We start from the raw sequence: 15,331 nt of genomic DNA on the forward strand, positions 1-15,331 counted from the left end.
ATCAGTACTTTTTGTTTGTCATTGTGTGTGCCAGCGCATTATCCACAGTTGGTGGCAAGGAATAAAATAGAAAGAGAGATGCACAGAGGGCGAGTTATGCTAATGTAATTTGGTTCTAACCATCCCTCAATGAAGCAAGCGCAGCTCGTTTGAAACGCTGTGTGGAGTGGTTTGTCATCAGCAGGCTGCTTAGATGAACAAAAAAATAGAGAACATAAGGGTGAAATAGAGCATTGCCAAGTATATGGTAAATTATGCCTTTCTGGATGATTTTTCATATGGGCTTTATGAAGTGTATTGTTCAGAAGAGTCCTTGGCATATTTATCTAAGTCAGCCGATTCACAGAAGTCATTTAAACTTTTGAAAGCGAGGAACTGCAAGTTTGTGAGATTTTCCCAGAAGATATATTTTTAATAACCCGATGCCACGTTCTGTTCTGTTCTGTGTATACACTGTGTATTAACTTTCTCCTCACTACGTTTTGACTCCCGGTTTGTGTACCCGTGGTATATAGCTTATATATTGGGCAGTTTGATATCTGATCAGTTTATTTTATTATTATTTTTAAAATATACATTTTGACATGTCTCTTGTAAGTGTTGTCCATTATCTGTACCCACACATGAAAGCTTGGGGTCTGTAAGTTTTTGAAAGCTTATGTTTCAAAGACTGCATTTATTTCATCCAAAAAAAGGGAAATATTTTTTCTATTTAAAGTTAGTGTTTTCTATTTTAATATATTTTATAATGTAATTTATTTCTATGATGGCAAAGCTGACGTGGAAGCAGACGAAGATTATGGTGAAGAGAACCCAAGTGCAGTTTATTTAATGTGTCCAAAGATCCGAAAACATGAAACAAAGTATAAACAAAATCCAAACCATGAACAAAACTTGACTATGAACAGACCTGGCAAATGGAAACATGGAGCGCATGCGTACTTCAATACACGACAAAGTAACATGGCAAACAAAAGGGCTTAAATACAGGACTATATGGGTCACAAAAACTTTGACCCCCTATAACTTTGTGATTTGCATCACAAAAACTAATGAGAACAAGACACATGAAACAGAAAACTGATAAATGCACGTCCGAATGCAAAGTTAGCTTCACTTCCTGTCTGCCGAAATACCTTCATCTTTTTGAAGGGTTTTGAAGGCAGCATAGATGTATCCTTCACTGCCTCTGAATTTGACAATTGAGCTAGAAAAAAAAGATGGCGTCTGGAAGTTTCGGCCGGTCGTCAGTGTGTAAATGTACATTTTTGATCAACCTTTTCCACTTATGATGTCATTTCTAGTGAGAAATTACTATTGTAGTCATTAAATATTCACTTAGTTTTTACCAAAGTTTGCTCTATTTTGCTGCAGTAGATCATTAAACCGTTACGCTGCCTAAGAAGTATGTCCGAAATCAGTTTCGTGAGGTACCTTCGTGCGCAGACGCTGCCTGCAAAGTCATTGCCAGATAGGGCAGTGAGGCAACAAGTCAGCTGCCTAAGTTTTCGGACGCAGCCATGATCACATGAGGGCAAGGAGGTCACATAACAAGAACCAGAAACCAAACTACAAAATAAAAGACCTGAAACATTAAACAAAACCAACCATGACACTTATCAGCATTATTGCAGTCTTTAGTGTCACGTGATATTTCAAAATCATTCTAATATAGTGATTCATTACTCAAGAAACATTTATTATTATCATCAGTGAAAACTGTTGTGCTGCGTAATATTTTTGTGGAAACTAAATTTTTTCAGGATTCTTTGATGATTAGAACATTAAAAAAAAGCATTAAAAAGCATTAAAAATCTTTTGTAACAATGTAAGGCCCAATCCCAATTCTATTTTATACCCCTTCACCTACCCCTAACCCTTGCCCCTTGAAACAGAGTGCCAAGGCGTAGGGGTGAAAATATTCCCCTAAGAAATGGGACACCACTACTACACCGTTTCATTATACGTCGTCGCTATATATAGCGCCTACGTCACAGGAAATGCGCCAATGTTTATCACAAACTTCCAAGATGCCGTCGTCAGCTGTAGTCTTGCGCGAGTTACAGCTATTTTTTGCATTTTTCTTCTGAAGTTCGCAGAAAACAACGGAGATGACGATATCTTCGACGCCTACTGCCGCGTTCACACCAAACGTGAATAGAGCGTCTGGCGCGAGTGATTTCAATGTTAAGACGCGTTTAAGCGCGTCTGGAGGTCTTGCGGCGCGAATGAGACGTTTAGCGCGGCGCGGTGGACGCGAATTCGCCTCATTCGCGCGTCCACGCCGCTTCAAACTGCTTTTTACACGCGTCATATTGTTAACGAACTTTAGCGTTTTTTTGCAACCGTTTCTTTGAAGAACATGACCGTAAATATGAACAAGATTGAATGTGACAAAGAAAATGATTATTGGCAGTCATGTTGCCTCTGTAGCCGGTGTATGCAGGTACATTTTTCATACCCCTTCGTTTGAAGTGTGGTCCCGAAAAATCTTCGTTTCAAGGGCTATCTGGCCCTTCCCCTTACCCCTACCCCTCCAACCAAAAGAGAATTGAGACAACCCTACCCCTTCACGGGAACGCGCAAAACAGAGGGGTAGGGCCAAGGGGTAGGGGCAAGGGGTGAATTGGGATTGAGCCTAAAAGTCTTTACTGTCACTCTTGATGCATCCATGCTGAATAAAATTATTAAATCTTTCTTTAAAAATGTCTTGGTTTGTAGAAAAATACTTATATTTTTATTTCCATATAAAGCTAGGGTATAAGAGATTTTTATAGTGAGGCTTTTTCAGCATTTAAAAACATGATTTAGCATATTCAGTGCGGATTTACAGCATCAAATGCTAGATTGTGAGCATAGTTCATTCTTGTTGAAAACCTAGCTTGAGTTTCTCTCCTCACTGAGCACTGAAGCTTTAAAGGTCTCAGGTTCACAGCCATCCAGCCTCACTTTGTTTTCCCAGGAGTCTTTAGCAACTGACCGCTCCATGATCTCATCACTGAAGGTCAACAGTCAAACCAGGAAGTGATTCTTTTTTATCGACCGGTTGCAGTAACAGCAAAAATAGAGGAAACGCTCCAGTGAAAAACAAGGGGATTTTCAGAAAGAGAGAGAGAGCTGACAAACAATGATCTGAGTATTATCCAAAGGGAAGTTATTCACAGGAAGCTGATAGGTCCTGCTGGGAGCTACAGTACGTTTGTTGTAGCATTGAGAACTTGCACCTCAAAATTTACATTTACTTACTCTACAAAGTACACAACAAGTTTTTTATCTGTCTCTGAGTGTACATTGATCTGATCACAAAACGTTTTGTACCGTGTTTACACTTAGTGCTGTACACTTCTGATCAGATCTTTCGAGATGGGTGTTTCACAGCTAACACAAAATATGTTCTTAGAACCATTTGATAACGTTCCCATTAACTCTTTCCTCCCTACATCTCACTGACGTAATTTTCCATCATTTATGAGACAACACTTACCCGCCATAATACTCTGACTTTCCGTATTTTCACTATTTAGGGGACGATTTTATAGCCTGACTACGTCAGACTTCTTACTTCCGCTCAATTTCATTTCGCTTCTGTACTCAGTCTGAGACAGCGTAATAGCTTTCCGTTTTCCTCCGGCCTGAAAACAGCCGGCCAATCAACGAACAGAGGGCGGGCTGAGAGCCGTGACGTAGACGCTGATTGTACCGTGGATGCGTAGATTTACTTCACATAATCTGCAAAAGCCATGTTCACTCCGGTATTTCGCTCGATGGTTTTTTTTTTCATCATACTACATGTGTTTACAGTGGAAGTTAGATGCGGCTGAGCATCAGCATGCGCATAACACACGCCATAACCAAACGTTATGTGATTGGCTTTACGGGAACCAATGATTTTAAACTTCAGACAAGCGCCTCCCCGCGAGAAAGAAAACGCTTTTCAATTATGCCATGCCAGACTCTGTCTACGAAGCAAAGCGAAGTAGCAGAGTTTGGTATTACCAGGCTAACGATTTTACGCAACTTCTGAAAGAGTAGAGCGTCTCCGGATCAAAATACAGGCAAAAAAAAGGAGCAGAGACAAGTGATAGAAGCATTTTTTAAATAAATTTTTCTCAGCTTTTTGTTCAAAATGAAAAAGAAAACTTTTTTATGAAACTTACCTTCATTCAAGTGTTGACAAAAAACAATGACCGAAGCTAGAATTAAAAAAAGCAGAGGTTCTGTTCTTTCTTTTGATATATTGCATGTTCAGATATTCATACAACTAAATATTTAGGGGGCCATGGACGTTTTGTGATAAAAAATGTAGGCGCTGTAAGAGTTAAGTTATCTGAACATTCAAAACCTTGTCAGAACGCTACAAAGTTCTGAGAATGTTCCCTGTTAGCTGGGTACCAGGTATAAACAGAGCCTTTTTCTTGTTTTCTCCTGAAGTATTCTCATTTTTCATCTTCTGCCTCTATCATCTGTCTTTGTTACTTTTGCTCGACACTAGCTAACAGCAAGCTGACCAAACAAAAGCTTTGCTAGCTGTTTTTCTTGCTAGGCATCTGGATAAGTTAATGAAGAATGTTCTGCAGTGCACAATTCTACTGCATTATTCACAGATGTTTTAAAGACTCACAATCATTACACACACTGCTCTTAGGCTTACTGCTCGCGAAGAACTTGATTCTTTTACATTGTGACAAAAAAGCAATAGAATGCCATCCTGTGACCGCAGATGCACTCTTGCAGTCTGACTAATCGTACACAGATCAGATGTACCGTCATAAATAAGATAGAACAGAAGATGCCAGAAGGTTGGTCAGATCTGTGTAATGAGCCGAAGAGGAGACTCTATTAAACTAGTACAGAAGCATCAGTGAATCTTTAGGGAGACCTAGAGAGAGAAAAAAATTGACAGAGGAAGCGGTTAATGACGTGGAAACCGGCACAGAGAAATAGCACATATTTACTAGAGCCAAGAGCAGTGTGAATGCCCTTTTCTCCCCAACTAGTGAAGTAGGAGATCTTTGGTTTGAAGAAGTTCTTAATGATCATGAAAGTTTCACCCCTCCTGGGTTTCTGGGCTAAGATTTCCTTACTAGGATCATTCAATGTCTATACAGTTCAGTGATCTGCTTTGGCTGCCTCTATGACAGTTAACACAACAAGAAACGTTAAGTATAAACTTCCAGACTTGCAGTGCTGTTTCTGTAATGGATGGGTAGACCGTGCAGAACTGTTGGTGTGATGTGGTCCTCAGAGCTCAGATTAGACACGGACCAGGATAGGCAGCGGAGCATATTGTGAAAATATGGTTGTGGGAGGGGTGTAAAAGCAAAGTGGTCTGAGAATGGGATTAAAATGGTCTGTTGTTGATGCTGATGTTTTACAAAGTAGGTGGCGGCAAGTTATTGGGTCATTGAATCAACTAAAAACATTGACTCATTCAGCAACGAAACACCAGTCTAGTGTGTGTCGCTTTGTGGCGTTTTTTTTTTTTTTTTTTAATCTGGCTTTGTTTGGAAATATTTCAGTTGAAGTAATTGGAAATATTGTGTCTTAAATGTTAGTTTTTGAGTATAAAATCTTATCTTGTTTGTTGAACATGTGCGTATCACACTTGTTTGTGTGATATTGCCTAACTGTATGATATTAACTGATATTAACTGATATTAAGCCACCGCCAGCATTTTTTATCATTTTCACAAAAATTGCATGCATGGCCCCCAGCATATTTTGTTGTATGCATATCTATTATATCAAAAGAAAGAACAGTGTAAAAAAAAAAAAAAAATGTATTTTAGCTTCATGAATTATTTTTTATCAACACTTGAATGTTGGTAAGTTTTATTTAAAAAAAAATGATTTTCAACACAAAGCTGAGAAAACAATGTGCAAAAGCAATGCTTTATGCCTCATGCCTAATTTAATGTTATTACTATATTAAATAAATGTAACGTGTAGCCCCGACTTCATACTCTTTAACTCATCTATTCTATTAGGCTGTTAATTGACTCCATATCGGACTAATATGGTTTTAACAGTCAGGTTGAAAACACCAGCCTGAAAACAGTCCAAAGGAGCTGGCCTTTCCTGAGATCTTTCCACATACAGACACAGAGTTTACATTTACATTTATGCATTTGGTAGACGCTTTTATCCAAAGCGATTTACATTGCATTTCAAGGTACACATTTTCTTATCAGTTCTTGCTTTCCCTGGGAATCGAACCCATGACCTTGGTGTTGCAAGCGCCAATGCTCTACTGTTTGAGCTACAGGAAAGAGTTTTGACAGGCATGACACACATGACTGAAACCACAGAAGGAAGTTCTCTAAAGGAGTGAGAAAGAAAGGGAAATTGCAAAGCTAATACAAAGTTCTTAATTAGTATTTTTGCTGTGTTTTAAAGTGGAAAAAAAGTAACAGGTTTTGATTGGTTGATTTCACAGTCAGGGTTTAGATTAAGCCAGGATTAGACCTTAGTTCAATTAGGACATTTAAGTAGCTTTTTTAAATGTGCCTTAGAAAAAACAAAAAAACATTACTAATATGCATCTTGAGACAAAACAATGATACTGGCATATTTTAAAATATGTCAGTGCAAGTTGCTTGATGTTTGGATGTTTGATAAGGATGATGGTGCCCTGGTCTTATTTTAGATATTGAGCATAACCTTAATGACAAATCACTTTACTTTTGTTAAACGCCCTGTGTAGCTTTGATTTATAAATAAACTACCCATAAAAAGAGTCTTTCTCAATCATCTAACTGTTATAATGTCAAATTGAATAAATGTGTTAATGCCGTTTAAAAACAACGTTAAACATATTTAAACATATAAACAAGGGTTTAATTACTTGCATGCATTAATGCGATATCTTTAAAAAGTCCCCATTCTTATACATTATGTACTTCTATTACATCTGTCTGTGTTTGTGTTAAGTAAAAGCTGGTGTTTAAGAATGTAGAGACTTGACATTTCTTACTGCACCCATACAGTGAGAATATAGAGAAATATTTCTTCGGCCTGGAGAATTTTATCTTGTCCTTCATCCTCAACCTTCCCCCATCTCATCCAGTTACGTGAATCTTGTGTTGTGAATCTGTGTGGAAAGCTAAATCAATTGGAGACACAGCAATGTATGGAAATAGAATTAGGCCTTCAGACCAGCCATATTCTCGTGTGTACGTGTGCGTGTGTGTGTGTGTGTGAGAGAGAGAGATGGTTTAGTTTTTTCAATGTTGGTGTCTGCTTTGATAACACGCTTCAAACCAGAGAGAGAGAGAGAGAGAGAAACTAAACAAGAAAATAAACAAGATTACCACCTTAAAATGGCAAGATGGAGAGAAAAAGCAAAAGAGAACCAGGTCTCACTTTTTTTTCAGCATCTTACACCACATGCATCATGTTTTTAAGATGGCACATCAAGTCAAAAATAGTGCTTTAAAAAAAAAAAAACCTCCATTCACACTGTTTCAGTCTCTGTTTCAGTTATCACTTATGTGTCCATTTTAGATCCTTTTAGTGTCAGAAAGTGCCGTAATGGGCACTTTTCATTTCCAGCAGGGCAATGAGCTATCTAATTAGAAGGGCCAAATGATGTTCAAGACCTCTTGCACTTTCTCTCTCCTCTAGCGAGACTTCAAACATTTCATAGCTGATTTTGTCCCCTGACTGTTAAAACCATATTAGTCCGATATGGAGTCAATTAACAGCCTAATAGAATAGATGGGTTAAAAAGTATGAAGTCTGGGCTTCACTAATAAAAAAAGTACCAACAATTTTGTGATTTGTGGACAATTTCTATGTCTTTTTGAATATGTGCCATTGAATTTGGTAACACTTTATGCCACTTGGTTTACTATAGTAATAACTATAAATTAGGCATAATTACATGCAACTAACCTTAAACCAAACCCTAATCCTACCCTAACCCTATAGTAAGTACATGTTAATTAATTACTATTACTCAGTACTTAAATGTATAATTACACTGGAATGGGGACAGATTAAAATAGTTGTGCCATTGGGATGTTCCCTGAGAATATCATGATATTCTTTAAAATGCCATGTAAATTCTATGGATGGAATATAAACATAAAATGTAAAATGATTAATAATATTAAAGTCCCATAATATTACATGTATGTCACACTCATGTTCTGTTTCACTGTCTTGTTTTGTTTATAGTCTCATTGTCACCATTTGTCTGAGTTCTAGTCATTCATTTGTTTCCATGGTTTCTAATTAGTCCACACCTGTTCCCAGTTCTGTTAACCATCATCCTCGGTGTATTTAAGGCTTCAGTCTTCCTCAGTGTTAATGTTACATTCCTGTGTGTAGTGCTTTCTGGTTTCTGTTTATTAAAAAGTATCAAAATCATTCATTCTGTCACGCATCATCCTTGGTTTTCACTATACATGCAACCCCTGACATTACCATTTGGTATCATCTCTGTATTGTGGTATTTACATGACTCAGATTATGGCAAAATATGACAGAACCATTATGTATTAAAGCTAATAAATTGGTAAAGACCTGTTTCTCAACTGTTTTTGCTTCAGGACCCTTATTATACATCCATCATTTTGTCATCATTTGTCATTGTTCTGCTGTCACAAAAAAGACTGTGGTCTTTTCTCTGTCACAGGTCACTGTAACCGGGTGAGAAATCTTTTTTTTTCTCTACAGAATCTAATGAATTTCTAAGTTGTCATCAATATGTATTACTATTAACATGACTCTGCGAACAACCCTGTAATTAAATTATCATCTCTATAATGGAAGTCAGCAGGTTGTGAAATTTCAGGGATCGATGGCTATATGATTTCTGTCACAATGGGCACCATTGTACGTAAAGACTACTTACTGTATACATGGAGGCATTTTATATTACACATTTCTTCATTTATTTACTTTTCTCAGAATAAATTAGCTTCTAAAATAAATCCACCTGAGGTGGTCTTATAATGAGTGTTTGATGTATCTAAACTCTGAGGAAATAAATAAACATGCTGTGTATGCAAGAGCTGGTCAGTACAGTTATTGTAGTGGAGCAAGTAAGTATTTTTTAGACACTGCTCGATTCCTCTAAGTGTGTTTTACCTCTTTTCACCCATCCTCTGTATGATCTGTTCTGGGATTTCAAGGAGACTGAGTAGAGGATTAGAGGAGCTCAGTGCTTCATATCTCAAGACACTGAATCAAGATGTACTAAAATGTACAAACACGCACACACATAGCACTACTTTCTGGCCTTTTTAGAAGTTGCACTTCTCTGCCGGTTTGTTAGTGAATGTCTTTATAAGTACTGAAGTGCTTACGATGCTGTCTGTGAGAAAGTTCATATTGCCCTCTATCAAAGACCCTTTTGTGGGTCACTGTGCCTTTGCTTACTGAGGAAGCTGTGTAGTCAGAGTTAATGGGACGACATGCATTACCTACTTTAAGACATCAAAATGGTTCACAACATCATTTATTAAAATAGTAACAGTAAAAGTTAATGGCAGGAGACTATCCAGTATAAGCCCCTAATTAATTCACCTCACTCCGAATACATTACAACATGAATGTCTTCAGGCAAAACATGGCAACTTAAACAGAAGTGTGGCACATGAAGTTTATTACAGAAGATTATTTATGCTACAGAGTAAAAAAAAAAAATTGCCAGTGTTACTTTATGTCTCACAAAGCGACTTTATTGCAATTGCAACTTTGTTTTTTGGAATTGCTACTTCATATCTCACAATTCCAACTTTATGTCTTGCAGTTTGACTTTATATCTCACAATGTGACTATATCTCACAAAGCGACTTTATACCGTATATCACAATCGCAACTTTGATTTTCATAATTGCAACTTCGTATCTCACAATTGTGACTTAATATCTTGCACTTTGACTATATCTCTCAAAGTGATTTTATACATCACAATTGCAACATTGTTTTTCCTATTTGCAACTTCGTATCTCACAGTTGCGACTTTATTTCTTGCAATGTGACTATATCTTGTAGTGTGACTATATGTCTCTAAACAACTTTATATGCCACACTTGCAACTTTGTTTCTTGTAACCGTTTTGTGCAAAATGAGCAAAAATATACAAATGTTAATCAAAAAAGGAAACCTTAGAATAAAATAGAATACAGAATCAAAAGTCGATGAAGGCTTATTTCTCACAATATGACCTTATTTCTTATTCTAAACTAGAGCTGCATGATTAATAGGAATTAAACCTTGATTGTGATATGGTTAAGTGCGTTTTCAAAATGCAAAGTTTGTGATTTAATTAAATAAATGAGATGCGTGTTTTAAAGTGCTGCACTTTTTTAAACATCAACTCACAATTACCTTTTACTCTTGTACTCAGAGGCGTAAATTAGCTTCCATTGAGTTCTACATGTACGTTTTTGAGTTTTTGGTGGCCTTTTACAAGGCCTACAATTTCCGAACATGGTGTAGATTGCTCTAGGGCGGTTTCGTACTTGAGTCCTTAGTGGACTTTTTCTTTTGTAACCACCCTAATTGGCATATTACACCACGTTCAGCCATCCTTTTATGATTCCCACTTCCCTGTGGACGAACTCCCACATTCCCTTGCTCATCGCTCTGTGGCTCTGAGGGAGTCATGCCACTTTTGGGATTCGGATTCGGATGGCTGTCACACCAGTTCATCCCTGAGAACATCAAAGCCTTTTGACTAGAGGCTTTGAAGTTCCTTCCAAAACAACAAACTGTTCCTCCACTGGCATGTGGATCAAATCGAGGAGAATGGGAATTGGACTGAAGTGCTGTCATTACTGAAGGATGGCCTAATGACATTAAACCAAAAATGGGTCTCACAGCAACCATGGAGTCAGTACTTGAGGGAGCTGAGCTGGTGTGTTTTACTAATACGTTAGCCCAAGGTCTAAACCAAGCAGGTTCATGAGGAGAATTCAAAATGAAGTTTTGCCCGAAGAATACAAACACTGGATCTGTTTTCATATCCTGATGTTCATTTGATGAATGTGTATGTATACAAGGGTATAATTATGGCATACATTACCCCAAAGGAGAAATATGAGGTGTGTGTGTGTGCGTGTGTGCGTTTGTGGTTTGTGGTGCGTTTAGGTTTTAGTCAGCTGAATTGTTATTTACTTTACAGCATTTTTAAAAAGTACAAAATGCTGAAAACACTTAAATTGGGCTTAAAATACATTGGGCTGTAGAGAATAATTCTCTAAAATTCCTCATTTTTTTTATTTTTAGCACTGCTGCTGGTCCCTTTTTGTATATAATTTAAAGTAGGATAGCTTATTTAAATTTTGCTTATATTTAGATTACAACAAAACACTCTAAAAGGATTTCAGAATATGGAACACTCACACACACACACACACACACACACACACACACACACACACACACACACACACACACACACACACACACAGGCCCTTTAAGCTGAGCTGATTACATTTGGATTTCATCATGTCACATATCACTCTCATCTCTTTCAGCAATGTCTTAGCTGAGTTTGACATGCCACATACCAAACACACACACACACTCACACACACACACAAACACATTCACACACTCAATACTTGCGACACAACTCATCCTTTCCCCCTGAGTTCCCATAAGCTACTTTATTCAACGGTACAAACAGTATACACATATACTCAACCAGGACAGCCTTTCAACTGGAAAGGTGGTTTTATGTACAATGGGGTTCATAAATCTGGGATTCAAAATAATATTTAAACCAGACAGTTTTAGGATAAAAAAAAAAAAAAAGTAATTTACCAAATAAGAATGAAATTGATGTGACAGTAAAAACATTTTTTGATTTTCATCACTTTTTGTACAGATTTAGATGTGCTTTCTCCACGTTTTCCATCAAAATGTTTGAAAAAGGCAAATTATAGCATTTTTGTAAGTATTCTCAGACTTTTGGATCCCATTGTATTCATGTACATATGTTTAGATGGGTCATCATTTGATCTGGCGGGTCTGTTGATCATTTCCAGTAATCACAACACATCCGGTGCCCCACATTTCCTGTTTATGTGCATCTCCAAAAGCAAGTTTACTCTCCACTTACTGTCTGACATACTTCCATAATCTGCTCTGCAAATTTGGGGCATTAAACAAGATGAATTTGGTTAGCATGCTGTAGTGAAATGTAACAGTGCTTAAAAAGAGTCTAAAATGGCTTTTTGATTTCATGTTTGAGAATTTCATTTTTCATTTACTATTAAAATATAAACTTGGTATAAATATTCTCCTTTAAAAATAGTGACTTTAGGGAAGAAGGAGATGCTGATGCAATGCTGAATAGATTTTGTGTGTGTATGTGTGTGTGTGTGTGTGTGTGTGTGTGTTTTTTTCTCTTCTAGCGGCCTGTTCGCCAGATTATACTGAGACATATTACAGGGAAGATGGACAAACTGTTAAGAGCACTCACAACTCTACGGTACGTCAAACAGTCTCACTCACGTTTATCATTCGGCACACACACATCCCAGGAAGATATTGGACTGGCTTTTACTTGTTGGCTCAATCAATCAGATCAACTGTAATAAATTTGCATCTACTTTTCTGGGTTACTTCACACAAAAAATGTAACTTCTGTCATCATTTATTCACCCTTTCATGTTTCTATGACTTTCTTTGCTCTGCAGAGCAAAAAAAAAAGTCAAAAGACCAAACTACTCTTTTCTATACGGTGAAAAGAGGATGGTGACTAAAGACTGTCAAGGTTATCACAGCCGATAAAGTATTGAAAAAATTTCACAAAAGTGGTACATAATACTTAAGCACTATCTAAGTCTTCAGAAGTCATACAATAGCTTGGTAACACTTTAGTTTAGGGTCCAATTCTCACTATTGCTTATTAGCATGCATATTACTAGGATAGTGTCTGTTTATTATTACTTATAAAGCACATGTTAAAAGCTTATTCTGCATGACCTTATTCTACATTCCTAATGCTACCCAATTCCTTCCCAAAACCTAAACCTAACAACTACCTTACCAACTATTAATAAGCAGTAATTAGGAGTTTATTGAGGCAAAAGTCGTAGTTAATAGTTAGTTAATAGTGAGAATTTGACCCTAATCTAAAGTGTGTCCAATCGCTTTATGTGAGGAACAGACTGAAACTGGAACAAGACTGAGACTTTGCAGAAAATCTTGAAAATCTTACTTGATAGCCATGGTCACCATTAACTTTCATTGAATGGAAAAGAGCAGTTTGGACATTCAACTATTTTGTGTCCCACGGAAGAAAGAAAGTTTAGGAAAGATTTGAGGATGAATTTAATTTAATTTTGGCTGAACCATTCCTATTGTTGTAAAATGTAGTGCTTAAAAATCTTCAGAAGTTAAACTGCACTGGCTGGTCCCCCAGTGGCCGTCTTGACAGAAAGCTGATTAATCTTGCTGTGATGTGATGTTGACACAAGGACAGCACGTTGACATTATTGTCAGGCCTGATTTAAATTGTCTACTGGGTCTTTTGTACTTTTATAATTAGACTAGTGCTAAGAACCGCAACTGACAGCTTTGACAACATGTTACCACCCCCCTCTTCCCAATAACACATGTGTAGGCTTGACTATATTATTCCTGCTGGGCATATTTAGCTCTTATTTATAATCGTTTAAGCCTGTCCAAATAACCATGAACAATCTTTTGTCTTCAAAGCTGAGGAGGACTAAAAAAATATCAAGGTTTTCTAAAAGATTAGCTCATCAGAAATAGGTAAAAACCCATTTGACAAGGCTTTGGTGCGAGTGGCAATAAGATTCTTGATTGACAATCTTATTTTTTAAAATGGAAAATCGTATCCAAATAAACAGAACCCAAGGATCGTGGGGGAAAAGGAATAACAATGAGAGACTTCTTTAGTCAGAATCTATGCTTTGAATCAAAAAGTGACAGTTAGATTATAAAACGATTTAGGTTGAATTTCTAAGAACTGTTCAAGTATTATATTGAAGTATGAAAATTCTCACTAAAACAGTCTAAAAAGTTAATTTCTTTGCATATACTTGTGTGATCTGTCATCCAAGGCAGATACCTAGAAAAAGCAGTTTAGTATTTTCTCTGGTGATCCTTAAAATCAGGACATTATGAAAGAAAAATTACCTTCTTTTGCTAATATAAGTCTCAGACTTCACTTTGCTGGCCTAGTGTATTATTTAAAAGGGACATTAGCTAGTGAGTCGTCATTTTTAGCTCTAGCTGTTTAGATATCCTCCATCTATGGCTGTTTCTGGTACGTTCTCTGCTATGCTTGGTCTGGTTAAGCTTAAAGATGTGGAAATGGTAGCCACAAGAATGTTTTGATGTGAAGGATTTGTGCCATCAAGCGTTGATTGCTTTTGACAGAGTGGTGTGTTTTTGAACGGTTTTGTGTGTGTGTGTGTGTGTGTGTGTGTGTGTGTGTGTGTGTGTGTGTGTGTGTGTGTGTGTGTGTGTGTGTGTGTGTGTGTGTGTGTGTGTGTGTGTGTGTGCATGAGTATGTGTGAACATTTGTGTGATTGATGGCAGTTAGCCGGTCCAGCCTGTGGCTACCAATTGGTATTTCCACATGAAAGGTCTTTGGGGGCTTGTGCCAGCCATAACAGGGGAGAATAGTTTCCCTGTAAAATAGACCAGAGCAGACGCTGCTCTTACTGGCACCGCAATGTGTGATTTTCATCGGCAGACAGCTGCTTAAATATTACTTTTGCTACGTGGCGATATGCTACATTATCCCATTGGACCAACATTATCTTGCACCTGAACTGGATCTCAGTTACGGGAAGTAAGTCAATGATCCTATTTTATGGCTAATTGGTTTTGGAAATAACCCCATTTTAACTTGAGCTGTAAGCCAAAATTCAAGTTTTTGAGTTACTCAGCTGACTGTTGGGTCAGTGACAATATGTTTGTGATTTATTTATTATATGGATTAATTTATTCAGAAATACATAGAAAATGCAATTCATACATAGTGACTTCTATGTTGAATATAATTTCTGATTTAAAATGTATTTTGATGTCTTTTGGAGCATAAAATAAAAAAAAATGTAGGGTTATACAACTGTCCTATATCATAATGATGAAAAAGCCAAGACTAACATGCAGAAAGATGCAGGAAAGACCATAAAACAGGAAATGACATAGAGAGGACTCCAGGGTCAGGTGTAGGTCATTCGTACGAATTCATGCTAATTGGGCAACTCGTAAAATATGTACAATTTAGCAAAAATCTTACGAATTCGTACGAGTGAGGTCTTATGAATTCGTACCAATTAGCCACGTGAGATCGGGTTGGATATTTTAGCCATTAAAATAAACATTTTCATGA

General features: G+C 37.2%; 1 protein-coding gene across 1 annotated transcript in view; it reads left to right on the forward strand.

Moving 5' to 3' along the window:
• The window catches only part of adam12b (ADAM metallopeptidase domain 12b), a 90,665-nt gene that overhangs the window by 28,274 nt on the left and 47,060 nt on the right, over window positions 1-15,331 (forward strand). The window contains 2 exon segments of the mRNA XM_084394329.1: window positions 12,372-12,383; window positions 12,385-12,448. Coding sequence (XP_084250455.1) covers window positions 12,372-12,383; window positions 12,385-12,448 — 76 coding nt within the window.

The sequence above is a fragment of the Rutilus rutilus genome, assembly GCF_951802725.1.
Source record: "Rutilus rutilus genome assembly, chromosome: 21".
In the NCBI taxonomy this organism is placed as follows: Eukaryota; Metazoa; Chordata; class Actinopteri; order Cypriniformes; family Leuciscidae; genus Rutilus; species Rutilus rutilus.